This window comes from Orbicella faveolata, unplaced genomic scaffold (assembly GCF_042242905.1).
Source record: "Orbicella faveolata isolate gen_17 unplaced genomic scaffold, um_ofav_v1 contig_2, whole genome shotgun sequence".
In the NCBI taxonomy this organism is placed as follows: Eukaryota; Metazoa; Cnidaria; class Anthozoa; order Scleractinia; family Merulinidae; genus Orbicella; species Orbicella faveolata.
In genome coordinates, this window is record NW_028301547.1 from 30,847,501 (window position 1) to 30,861,122 (window position 13,622).

General features: G+C 35.1%; 1 protein-coding gene across 4 annotated transcripts in view; it reads right to left on the bottom strand.

The window, feature by feature from the left end:
* LOC110051589 (DNA topoisomerase 3-alpha-like) overlaps nt 1–13,622 on the bottom strand; it is an 80,366-nt gene that overhangs the window by 65,479 nt on the left and 1,265 nt on the right. For 2 of the 4 annotated variants that reach the window (XR_016206986.1, XM_089288628.1), the window contains exons 3-30: nt 12,941–13,014; nt 12,627–12,702; nt 11,986–12,094; nt 11,704–11,755; nt 11,017–11,108; nt 10,253–10,333; nt 10,020–10,060; nt 9,186–9,234; nt 9,028–9,073; nt 8,900–8,954; nt 7,976–8,050; nt 7,524–7,606; nt 6,811–6,908; nt 6,255–6,361; nt 5,786–5,845; nt 5,635–5,685; nt 5,021–5,095; nt 4,727–4,777; nt 4,543–4,621; nt 3,744–3,857; nt 3,475–3,544; nt 3,191–3,219; nt 2,434–2,492; nt 2,033–2,096; nt 1,568–1,664; nt 912–1,085; nt 451–536; nt 1–66 (exon numbers count right to left, since the gene is read on the bottom strand). The exon at nt 1–66 is cut by the window's left edge and continues 189 nt beyond it. Coding sequence is in view for 3 of the 4 variants with exons in the window: in XM_089288628.1 (XP_089144754.1) it covers nt 1–66; nt 451–536; nt 912–1,085; nt 1,568–1,664; nt 2,033–2,096; nt 2,434–2,492; nt 3,191–3,219; nt 3,475–3,544; nt 3,744–3,857; nt 4,543–4,621; nt 4,727–4,777; nt 5,021–5,095; nt 5,635–5,685; nt 5,786–5,845; nt 6,255–6,361; nt 6,811–6,908; nt 7,524–7,606; nt 7,976–8,050; nt 8,900–8,954; nt 9,028–9,073; nt 9,186–9,234; nt 10,020–10,060; nt 10,253–10,333; nt 11,017–11,108; nt 11,704–11,755; nt 11,986–12,094; nt 12,627–12,702; nt 12,941–13,014 (2,113 nt within the window). In the remaining variant the exon portion in view is untranslated. The remainder of the gene's footprint in view (nt 67–450; nt 537–911; nt 1,086–1,567; nt 1,665–2,032; nt 2,097–2,433; nt 2,493–3,190; nt 3,220–3,474; nt 3,545–3,743; nt 3,858–4,542; nt 4,622–4,726; nt 4,778–5,020; nt 5,096–5,634; nt 5,686–5,785; nt 5,846–6,254; nt 6,362–6,810; nt 6,909–7,523; nt 7,607–7,975; nt 8,051–8,899; nt 8,955–9,027; nt 9,074–9,185; nt 9,235–10,019; nt 10,061–10,252; nt 10,334–11,016; nt 11,109–11,703; nt 11,756–11,985; nt 12,095–12,626; nt 12,703–12,940; nt 13,015–13,622) is intronic. The other 2 variants (XM_089288629.1, XM_089288630.1) reach the window with 2 other exon arrangements.

Below are 13,622 nucleotides of genomic sequence, written 5' to 3' on the forward strand. Positions count from 1 at the left end.
TATGTTTGTCTCCTCTGTTGCTGGGCTGAGAAGTTTGTCTCCCTCTTCCAGCTGAATTTGAACCACCTGGTCAGGTATCCAGGTATAAGAATCAGTGGCGAATGCATGTTGACGAATTCAAAAAAAGAACTACTGCCTTAAAACAGCTAACAGTATGACAGCAAGAAGAAGTGGCAAATACATGATCCTTCTATCACCAACAAATGACTTAAGCCATGATTTTACACCTTTAGTACAACAGATACAGAAGAAGCACCTTAAACTGATTAAGTTTCCGAAATTCTCCCTGCGTGTATGCTCAGAGCACTTGCTATCGAATTTCAGACATTCCCTATGTTTTGCTACAAACAGAAGAAAACGCTACCCTTATTGAACCTGGATTTCCGACTGATCTGGTGAAACAATAGTTCTTTTAATGAAGAAGAACATTTCCTGGATAGAGCTTTTTACCTGACTCTGACGGCAGCCTTGTTAAGTCCTTCAGGTCCAATAACTCTCTTAGACTATCATCACATCCACCTACGCAGCCAGTATATCTATAAAGCAAGAATGATACAATCATCAGCGGCCAACAAAACAAGCTTCATGCACGAGGGGTCCCCTTCAACAAAGCCAATGGTTTCGCTGGAGTCTTAAGCACTTAACTGAATGTTTTAGCAATAAGAAAACATAGTGTCACGCTTTCAACATTAAAGGTTAACAATTATTTCATCATAAGCATTTGGGAAAATTTTGGTGACACAGACCTAGCTTGCCTTGAGGAAATGCTGGATTTTCATAGTAAATTAGGAAAATGGGTCAAAGCCAACATGTTCTGCATGATGTTTCAAGCTACTCAGGCATGCAGTAAACACAGGTGAATCACACAAATCCTCCACCCACCTTTAAACAATGCAAATTTTAAAACTTACTCTAAAGGCATCATGGGTGGAACAGAACCTCTCTTGAATTTGAAACTGATTTTATGTACATCTCCTGGTTGACACCGCTGACACACAGAGTCATGAACTGCAGCCTCAACCACAAATTTAGGGAAGAAGGCACTGGCACGGCATCTTGGGTAGCCTTGACATCCTATCATGAAGCTGCAGAGTCAAAAGAAGAAAAACGTAACAAGGCTGTTGCATTTTAACAAGTCAGGAACTATACATATTACAAACCTGGCTGGGAAGCTACAGGGGTTTCATTAATGTTTTCAGTAGGAAGGCAACTGGTTTTCACAGGCGGGCAAAACGTTTTGAACTGAACTCCTCTCCAAGAAAAACTTTTTTCCAGATGGCCTAACCCAGCGGACAAAACCATCCTCACAGCCACTCAATTTGCTTGGTGCCCAGCCCTTAATGAAACCCTGCGAGTAAGTTTGGAAGAAAGTAAAAGTGGACGAGGTGACTACTTTCAAAAAGAAGGTCAACTTGGCACCTAACAGCAGCAGCAGAGAAAAGTCATTGAAACACTCTAAACTGATGGTTTTAGGACAAAACTTGGAAAATCACTGTAAATATTTGCAGTCACTACATGTACATCAGCCATAAGTATTTGTATACTTATTTTAACAACATCAACGTACCTGCCATCTTTAGTTTTCTTGAGCACCATTTGTTCAGTTTTGCATCTAGGACAAAGGCGAAGAGGTTCTGTTCCTCTCTCGTCCTCATTACCAAGAACTGTAATCATAAAAAAAAATCACTAAAGGTTTGGAAAGTTTGTAGATAGACCTTGGGAAGGCATGAGCAGAGTCCGGATTCCACCAAGAATTTGGTTATACAGTAAGAGCAAGATTTCTTACAATACTTGAACCGTTGCGAATGAAAGTAAATTAAAATATCAATTCTCAGTTTCTCACTGAGTAGATCTGCATTAGGATAAAAAGTTAGTAATCAGCATTAATTCAGTTTTGAGCATAATCCCTTGTTGACAAACTCTGTCATTCAGTTATCCTGTGCTTGATGTTCAGTGACATAAACAATGCATTCAATCAAACATTTTTCTCCTTCTATTTTCGCATACAACAGTATGCAACAGTAAGTTTTACCTTCATTGATAAATTCTTGAGGATCTCCAAAATAAGATGATAAGGCTTGATCCAGTTTGACTGCCTATACGGAGAAAGAAAACAAACCAATCATGAACCACCAAAATTCCAAGAAGTCTGTAATACTGATTTGAATATTAACCTACTATAAACTGAGCAGCCAAAAACAATTAAATCCAAATTAGTACCATTGAAGCAAGTTTCACCATTTTTTGACAAAACACTTCAGCCACTAAAAGATAATCTTTATATCAAAAAAATAAATAAGAGTTTGTGCAGACTGAATATATTGGTATGAACTCTTTAGATCATGAAATATTGTACAGAAAATGTAAAAAAAAATTAATATATTCTGTAAATAAATTTGAATACATGTAAATGAAGAATACATATAAGCCCACCTCTTGTACAGCTTGAACAAACTGTTCCTTATATTTGGCTATCTGTTCAACAAGTACATCTAAACAACAGGAATGATAATTATCAGATATTTCATGGGAAAAGCAAGTCTACTACATCTTGTTTTCTTTGTCATGCACATGTCTCAAGTACTGTCCACCACGATATTGCTACTTGACAATGTTCTTTTTACTAATTTTTGACAACTTTGGGTTAGGGTTTCATGTCTCTGAGAACTCTCTGATGACTTCTGTGTTATTTTGAATGAATGTATTAATGAAGTCTTCACTGAAAAAGTCAGACTCAGCAGACATACCAGTAAGTTTACAATCGAAATCATGAATAAAAGTAAGATAAAAACAATTTAAAATCTGCACTAGTTGAGAAAGACATCTGTTTATAAATGAGTTTTTGTATCTCCATTCTTATCTGAGGAGTTGGAATTATTCCCCCCTTTTACTTAGTATTCTTGGTCGTTTTGGCAGCAACAAATCTTGAAGGGGGTGATTTTTCATGGTGGCCATCTTGTTAAATAAATGTTGAGCAGCCAATGAAAATGCAACAAGTGAGGGAGGCAGTTGACAACAGACTGAGTGAGAATGAGAAACTTGACAACTGCACCTATCACATATGTTACACTTTCACTGGAAGATATCAAATAGTTGTTTAAAAAGATTCCAGTTTGCTAGTAGTAAAAATTGATCAAAAACTTGATCAGGTGACAGTGATAAGGTGTGCAGTACTGTTAATTGTCCTTACCATCTTTGTTTCTTGTTCCTTCACAAATTCTGCAAAGTTAGATCATAAAGTAGGCATTATAATTAATAAAATAATACAGTAATAAAAGAAAATTCACCACTGAGAATAGTCTAATCTTGACAATCATATGGGTGGACATGGAGTAAACAAGTGTGCAGAATTGCTCTGTTATTATCAGCCAACAGAATTACCAACATGTGATTACATTTGAGAACAGCTGGGAATAAATTTTTGACAATCAGCTTTTACTGAAAATGCTGTTGTAACCAGTATATCTCACTCACCTTTTTAAATCAGCTTCAAGTTCTGACCTCAGCCTTGGTTTGGAAAGCTCAAATCCCATCAAGTCATAACCTTTTCAAATACAAGAGAAATGCAAGGAAATATGATCAGATTCTGGGTCAAAATAGCAGAGTTAAGAGTACTGGTAGCAACATTGTAACAGAGGACTGTTGTATGAAAATAATGCACAGTTTCTGAGATAATTGTTCCATATTGACAATTAATCAGTCTTCATAAATTACAACTCAATAGGTCATTGTGAAGCTATTACCCTCAACAAGTCCCATTCCAAGCTGTCCTGGTAGAAAGGTCCCATCTTGCTGCACTCCCACATAGCACCTGTTTTTTATGGTCTCTATATGTTCTGCATGAGTTGCATCTGTGCCTGTATGTAAAAGGTGAACAACAAGAATGTTTCACTTGTCTGTAACTGTGGATCATCACTAAAATTCTCTTCTCCTTTAGTTAAATATTTAGACAGAAAATACAATCATTAATTACACTAAACAGAGACACAGTGGAACCCTGATAAAACAGTCATCAGTGGACCACAAAAATCTGGTCATATTAACTGGGTGGCTGTATTAAAAGGAGTTTTTTAAACACAAAAATGACTGACTGAGCTTTTGTTTGGGCCAGAATAAAGTAGCCATAAATAACAGGGTGGCCGTAAGGTAGGGTTCCAGTCCATTGGAGTGTGAATTATAAATAATATTAAGTGAATTGACTTGAAAAGTTACTAGGTAGGAGTTAACTTGTATTAATTTGAATTTTCATGGTTATAAGTGTATATTTGGAAAAACATATTAATTACATTAAATAAGAGAAATCTTTGAATAAAATTCAATCAATGTTTTGCATAATCACATAATTTCACTAGATTTCAATAGAAAGTAAAATAAGGAAAAATAAGACTGTTCCTTGCAATATTGAAAAATTGTCTTCACTCATGACTCCAAACCTATCCTCTCAAGGATCCAAGAAGAATATTATTATGGAAAATGTTTGGTAAAAATAAATGTTGACATTGAATCTTGAACAAGTTTGCAAATTGAGCTTTTCCAATTTACCTATACCATGTTTCTCCATTAGACTGATCAGATCAGCTTCAGTTAACAAAGGAGGAGGTTTGGTTTCACCATCAACCATCTGCAAACAGTTTGAAATAATTAGAACACAAGTACTCATGTTATGTTAACTGTTGACCAACAACAGCTCATTAATCAACAGAAGTCAAGCTCAGTAATAACAAACCTCAACTGAACTTGGTTGAAATTCTTCACCTTGGTTGTACACTGGGATTGTCTAACATGACGAAAGCAGATTTGAGCATGCTAAGATAATCATAGAAGGTTTACAGGTAAAAGAAGTTAAACTTTGTAATACATGTATGTAAGTTCAAGAAATCACAATCATGAAACCAATCTAAACAGTTCTCAATACACAAATTTACATTGCACACTCCTGATTACAAAAGCTGCTTGATGTCTGCAGACATAATTATCTGAATTCAGAAAACAGAACACGATTGAAATAAAATTAACCTACCTTTGCATTCCACTTGTCATATGGATAAACATCAAGATAGTTTCTTGCAATTATCATGAGTCCTGTAGCTGTGAACTAAAAGCATGGAGTACAGAGGTCCATAAATAATCAGTTTATTCCCAACTTGAAATAACAATGAGATTTAATTTAGTACATTTTGAATATAGTACATCTCTATATTTACTGTAAGAATTGAGAAGCATTTTATGTGCAAAAAAAGACTAGTGCATATCTGGGCACTAGGGCACTATTCTACAGTGCTATTCACCTTACTATGCCACCTAGTAAAGTTTTTGATTAGATTTTGACAACTTTTTGCCATCTTTTTGAACACTTCTGATGGCTTTCATTTGAAACTGCATATCAAACTCTTACAGCTTCCTGCTGGTTTCAAATGTTCACAGATTGAGACTTTTGAAATGTTGAATTTCACAATTTAACATCTTTGCCCTCAACAGTCCCATGTTTTGATTGGCTGGTTCAAATAGAAGCCAGCAAAAAGTTGTCAAAAAAATTCAAATTTTAAGAGAAAACTTTCTCAAGTGGTAATGGTAGGATGCATGGCACAGTAAACCCAAAACGATTTGTTTTCACAAGTTAGGATGTCAACTAACCTTTTCTCCAGCAATCTCTATTTCCACGTTTGTCTCTTGACCTTTGGCATCCTGACAAAAAGAGTCAGTTCAGTTTATGAGATGGCTCGCCATTCACAACTTCAGGCAATATTAATGTATCTTTAGCAAAGCATAATGTGAAATTTCTTACCTCAGAACAGCAGGCTAAAAAATGCCTCACTATAAACTCATACACTCTTTTCTCATTACCCTGCCAATAAAATGGAGTGTACTGTACCTTTGAGTTACAGAATATATATTGTAGACAAGAGAAATAACATATCACAATATTATAATCTACATGCAGTTAACAAAAGATATCATGAATAATTTTACATCCATGACAAATACAGGCGTAAATACAATGCACAAAAAACTGCAGTGAAGAAGGTCACATTGTATGTGGATGATCAAAGTAAATGGCCATTTACATATTTATGCATGCATGCTTATATAACTATCTGGATATCAAGGCAAAGAATAAATCAGGTTGTGTTCAAAGAGGTGCTAATATTATAAAGTATTACCACACATTCTAGCTTAAAGAAGAACTGAGCAGCTAGAGAAAGAACAGAAATTCTTGACACTGCAATATTTAGTCTTTAAAATTAAGAGTATACCTGTAAACCACTTGTGTGCTTCGTGGGGTGGATAGGAGGATGGGCATTGTCTGTCTTGTTGCCATGACGAGGGTTAGGACCTCGTTCTAGTACTTGGGCAGCAAATTCTGCAACACAAAATATGGCTCAGGGGTAACAATAAGGAATAAAAGTGAATATAACAATTGAATAACAAGGGACTTTATCTGTCTTGCACAATCTTGAAAACTATTCTCTGGCATTCGTTTCATTTGTTTCATTGCTTTTTCCACAACAATTGTATACACATGTAGTCAAATTAATTTCATTGGTGCTTTTCATGGATCATACTTTTATTTTTTGAATTTACTGCCTGTCTGGAGTGTAAAGTTTTATCTAATTCAGCTCTAGACCTGTAATTTTAAAGCTTTATTATATTATCTGTCTGTAATTTCCCCACCCCTCGACCGCCATTATTAAACTTCCATTTTCCTCAAGAACTAAGATATCTGAATTTCAGACAAATCGATTGACCATTATTTATGATCAGCCTACACGTAAAAAAAAAAAAACAATTATATATTATTTTCAATCATACCTCCCCAGTTTTCATCAACAGTTTGATTTTGAACGAGAGGTCGCAAGTCCAAAGACTTGGGAAACATGTTGGTTTCTGTGCGAGGATAACTGATGAACCTGACACAAAAGTACAAAGTAATATCCACATCTATTTCAGTTATCAGGACTCTCAAAACAATTCAATCTGCAGTTTATATATTATTTAACTGCAAACTTTGTGTTGCTTTGCAGTATTAGAATCATAACCGCTTTATATCCTCACAAGGAAACCTGAGAGTTGCATGACTACCAATACCACTTTGGGAAAATAATTTAGAATCAGTAATAAAAGACAAGTGTCAAGCACTTTCAAGCACAAAAGGCTGTTTTAAAGTACTCCTTAGGCCTTGAATTTTAGTTTTCAAATAGGCCACTTCCAAGATACCTTGTGCCTCTACTTCAAATTGAGTCCTCATGCAAACCCTTTCAAATGAAGATGAGTTTAATTTGCATGAAAATGAAACTCTAGGGGAAACACAGTTTTATATGAATAGTTTCGCAGGAAGACTTGTTTTGACAGAAAGGCAAAAGGCAAAAGGCAACTCGGAAATGGACAATTCATGGGCTTTCATTGAAGGTGAATATGAATCCTGACAATAAGGACTGATTGTGACTTTGATCATCACAAAGTTTCTGTTGAAAAAGAGCTCCGAAGAAAGAGGTAAAATAGCCATTGATATCATCACTACCTACCCTTGATTGTAGAGTTTTTCAGCTATCTTCATTGTCTCCTTGGCATTTATTTTTAATTTCTTAGATGCCAGTTTTTCAAGTTCCTACAAATGCAAAAGTAATTTCACAAGTCAACTTATTTACATTGTTCCTGTCATTGCTACTGGATTTGTTTCAATTGGTTAATCCATTTCATAGTAATGCATTTTTTGAACAACAACATGTGAAAAGTTCTCAAAATTGAGCTGGTTTGTTCGCCATGAAATTTTACCTTTCGAAAAACTACTTACTGTTAGCAGGCCTGAAATACACAGATTACAACAATTCAAGGCTGAAATACTTTAATTCACTTTAACAATAATACTACAACACTGACTGTCCAATATTCAAGAATCCCTCTCTACCGTAATTCGTGGTGCTAAATTATTCCAGAATGATCAACATGGATATCACTATAATAACAATCCCCTTACCACTGTGTCTAAAGGAAGTGGTCGCCACTTGCTTTTGGGACGAGATGAAGTGCTTAGAACCTTAGCTGTGGGATTCTTACAAGGAAAAAAAACAGTATTGATCAACAGATTTGTAGTGAGCACTAATAAACATTCCTTTTTGTAATGATGTACATGTAGTGTTACATGTATTTAGTTATTTTCCAAGATTACATGAATATGACGATTTTAAAGTAGCCACAAAGCAATAAGCCTCACCAAACATGACTGTACATTGACTATCTATGAGACAAAAACAATTCTATAATGAGAATGCCAAAATGGTATCGATACTGCATGACTGTAGAAAAATCTTCCAGACAGAACCAAATCGCTTGCGCCAGTTATTCATTCAAGCAATAACGACCAACTTTCTCTTAAAACTTTTTCAAAACACTTATAAGTTAAATTGTGCTTGCATAACTTGTTGTTTCCATAGCAACCTTCTTTTGCCAAATTGCATTACCCACATTTGAATTTTTCTCCTGCATCTTTATTTTAACACAACATCTGACATTCTGACAGGACATACATCATGAACAACAAGACCACTAAATTACATGCAGACAGTTAAGGATTACTTATATATACCAGACAAGTTTTGTCATCGTAACTTATAAAATACTTCTGAAGAAGCAAATACAATACAATACAATACACTTAATTAATTCTCCCAAGTGGGTTTTTCAGAATTAATTTACATTGAGTAAAAAGGAAAAAAAATTAATTCAAAGTGACTAATCACATTCGTATTACAAACACATTATGGATGACTTATAAAACTAGAGGGGTAGATTACTTTGTACTTCTCATCCCCTCAACCAGTCTCGCAAGCTCTGCAAAGTCATGGAATCATGTAAATAAATAAGGTTAATATGTGAGGTTATTTAATTTCTTCTGTCGTACCTCCAAACATATCTGATAAAGGACAAGGCAAGGCAAGTGGTGAAAAAGTCTGCCTCTAAAAAGGACAAGATGAAAAAGAATTAAAAACAGTCAAAGAAGACAGTACTAAAAAAGGAACTAAATCATACCTTTTCCAGTTAAAATCCACTTTCATATCTTCCACTTGATGAGAAACTTAAAGAAAACAAAGGTTCTTTATTTCATTAGCAGTTTAATTTAGCATCATTGAAAAACATTAAAATCTCCACAATACTTAATAAACAAATATCCAAAAACAATTTCCCACCTTTGATCTTGTAGAATATTTCAGGTACAAACTGCTGCACCTGTTTATACTAGTGAGAAGAAGATCAACTTCCATGAGAATGTTCTACATCAAAACTGCTACTCAGTGATATTAAAATATGATCAAGGATCTGTTACCAGGATTGATCCTGATAAAATTGAGTGTTCTCTGGTAAAAATTAATTAATTATTAAAAAACATAAGTTTTTGACAGCTGGTCGTCTGTCTTCGATGGATAAAATTTGTGAAGACAGTAGACTGGCCATTGAAGGCTTATGTTTTTTAATAATGTTTATCAATGAACGAATAATATTATTCAATTTTATCATATACTGTATAAGAGATTTGGCATAAAGAGGAGCAATATGTAATAATGACATTTATTACATGGCTAGCTCCGTGAGCAGGCAAGATGAATCAAATCCTGCGCTGTGATTGGCTACCTGAGTGGGCAAGATGGGGCTATCTTGCCCGCTCGGGTCTACCCGCCGCGTCCCGCAAGAGAAATTTCTCCGAAGGCCATATAATAAATCCTTTATTGACCAAGCTTGTTCGGTCAAGATGGCTGGATATTGGCCTCATTCTTTTTTTGCGAGTTCATGGACCTTGACTCCGTCTCGGTCAATAAACACCCAAAAAAAGAACTTGGCCAATATCCAGCCATATTGACCTCACACTTGATCAATAACCCATACTAATTTTCAGTCCAAGGCACATAATGGGTATTTGGTATGCACTAGGAAGGGGTCTAACCACTTTAATTTGATTAAAATCTAATGTTTACTTTTACTACTACAAAATCATCATCTAGTGTACATACATATCAAATACATACCCTTTCAACTACAAACCCTAATGTTGGAAACTGACAGCTTCCTATAGGAAATGAAGGAAATATAAATAATGGTATATGTAAACAGGTTAAAATTAAATGTACTCTTTTCTAATGGAAAGATGAAAACATGTACATGTACTGTTCACATGTGTTGTGGTATAACCTGACAAAAATTGTAATAAAATATATTTCATACATGTACACGTATATGCATAATAATTATTAGGACTTACCATAGCTAATAAGATTATCACTCAGAACATTTGGAAAAACTTTCTGCAGTCTTAAAGTCTGGAATCTGGTAAATGCTGCACCTAAATAGAGGTTGAAAAATTAACATCAAAGTCAGAAGGAAAATATGAAGGTTTGTAATCCAGTTGCCTTTGGGACTACTTGCTTAAAATATACTATTACACGGTCTTGTCAAGTGTCCCATCCAAATTAAAAGTAAAATTCTTTATAAATAATAAATAGAAATAATTTTAAAAAAAACATTAAAGTTGCATAACCAAATTGACTGAAATTTCATTAAAAGCCAGAAGCAAGGCAAATTGAATGGCTGTGAGGCTGATTTTGCCTGCCTGGTTTGACCATCTGGAGAAAAGGTTTCCTTGTAAAGAAGTACAGTTCAAAAAGTTTTGCCTGCCAACTGTGAAAACCAATTGCCTTCCTGCTGAAAATGCTAATGAAACCCATGAATTGGTTGTGGTGACTGTGTGGTAGAATGTCTATTTTCAAAAATGTAGTAACAATAGAAGATTTTGTCAATAAAATAATTTTATGGTAAAAGAAACCGCACTAATGAACACATTTACAAGGCCCTTGGCAATCCCAAGTAATGTTTCCACGGCTCTTTTAAAGCACTCATTTGCATTTGTAGCCATTTATGCTGAAGAAGGTTATAGTATTTTAACCGAAACATCTACACAAAAAGTTTTTTAGTCAGTGACAACAAACTTAAATTCTTATTTTTAAACCCCACTATTTCGAAATTTACCTATTCGAAGGTCAAGCTCCATTCTAACATCTACTGCTTGTGACTGTAGTATATCAGGTTGAACTACATTGTGAACAGCTCTTGACACAGATCTGAAATAACAAAAAATAATAGGTACGGCAACCAAAAAAGTCAACTTTCAAACTGATTAGCAATCGAGACAAGAAGTACTGTACAGAGCTGCATACACAATGTTCAAAAACATAATGCAGGCAGAAGTGTTTCATCCTTCTCTGTATAGTGATGTCTTGTATGTGCATCAGAGATGGCACGGCCTTTAGGTTAATGGCAAAAAGATTAATAAAATAAACAGGGTTCATACCCTTTTTCAGAGGCAAATTTCCAGGACTTTTCCAGGACTTTTCCAGGACTCAGATTGATTTTTCCAGGACTCTAAAATTCACATTAACCCTTTCACTCCCAAGTTCTCAGTTTTAACTCTCCTTGCTGTCTGCCATACATTTCATATTTTTCACTTGAGTTTAACAGATTTCCAGCACTTTCCAGGACCAGTAGCCCTTTTCCAGGACTTTCCAGTCCTGGAAAATGCCACAGTAAATTTCCAGGACTCTCCAGGTTTTCCAGGACCCATACAAACCCTGATTAAACAAATAAAATTTAATATCTCACAACCCTGTCAAACCCTTTTTTCTTTAAACTAAATTAATTGAAGATTGTTTCACTTACTGAGGAGTGATTTCAGAAAACTTTGCACGGTAAAGCCGGATATTAGGACAAACTGAAGGACAGGAATAGAGAGGAAAATTAGGACCTGTATGTCACAAAGAAATGAAGGCATTTACTGTTGTTAAGTTAATAATAAACAATTAAATGTAATTACTTGGTGAAATCAATGTTAAGAATTCATCTGGAGAATCACAGCTTGTGATTGGATGTTTTAAACCAGAACAGTTAGTTTCACCAAATGTTTAAGTAATAAACTAAAGAAAAATAGCTAAGATTACATACTGCTTCGACAAACTTTGATGACTTCAAATCCAATGTTTTCTCCTTCTCTGTCACAATCAGTCCAGATTATCAGCACTTGACAACCACGCACCTCTCGCTCTAAAGTCCTCTGAAAAAATGATGTACATGTAACTCCACCTTTTACCGTACCGCTCAAAAGTAATTTACCACTCTCTCATGAGACAAGATTGAGATGACACTCTCACCTAGATAGAACAGACTCTCGTAGTGAGAGACGAGACACTCATGTCACAAGACAAGACACTTGTCTCACAAGAGCTAAATAATAAACTGCAAGTATGAATGCTTGAAGTTCTCATGAGGTTTTAACAGCCTGTTATAAAGCAATCATGCAGCAACAATGTAGCAAACTTTTGTGCACTCTGATGAAGCTTCATTTGAGAGCACCTGCCATATTCTGTTTTTTACCAAGTTAATGTAGGAAATTTTCAAATGTATAAAGCTTGAAAATTGCATCCAAGGATATGCTGCAAAATTGCCATACTTTATTGCTACACTGAATCTCTATTTAATCTTGAGACTAAATTACATCAAAGGGAAATGTGGCAGGAGTAAAGGAAGGTTACAGCTTTATTTAATCCTTTGTGTTAAATTAGTTACTAGAATGCCTTATTTCATACTTTAATTGGAAGATAGTTTTCTCCAACATATTTTGTAACAGGAGCACTGAACAGGGCTACAGGAGCACAGCTGTACCTGGAAAAAAATTAAAGATGAGTTTGAGAATGTCAGTTACATATGAGAAAATGTCATCTTCAGTCAGCAAATATTGAAATAAAATTCCCCTTGCTAAAAATATCTGTACAACCATGTACACCATCACACCTTGAACTAATATTTACTACTCAATGACTATCCAAAAAAAAGGTAACTATAATGACTTTATCACCTGTAAAGACTAAATTGCTGGGTTTTGTCTCTGTTAAGATCTTACCATTTTTGGTGACTGGCTGTGAAATCTAAAGTCATCATATGTCCAGACAAAGATGTCATCACCATTTTGGCATTCTGTCATTAATTTAGTAAATGAAAGAATAACAATTAGCAACAGCAACATGAACTTACCATGCACAATTCAAGATTTTCTCCTTTCTACATGTAGGCAGTATTGAAAACATGGTGGACAGGAAAAAGTCTTTGAAGACTGCTGCATTAGTCTCAGCAAAATCCATTTAAGTTTGAACCCGACATGATGCCAGTTAAATAAGTGTTCAGATCTAACACACTGTTTAAAACTATTGAACCTTCAAGCTGTCATTAAGGGACATAACCCTTTACAGCTGTTATGAATGAGTATCCTCGAAGGGCCCTTAATGTTAGAGATGAACTTGATTGTTGTTGATACAATTTACCCACAAAGTACTAAGTTTGTTAGCAAAGTGAAGTTCAAGGCAACAGGTAAAATAAATAACAATAAGTAACCTTTATTTAACCTTGGCAGTGTTTATAGCATAAAGACTAGTGGGGTCAAGCAAACAACTAAAACAAATAATCCAAATTGAATATAACATTGTTAAGAATCCCAACTGGCCAGAGGCAAACTAGTTGGTTATTTCAAGCGTGGCCAAGGATTTGAACTCGGGGCTACCATGAAACAAATACAGGTAGTGGTCAGA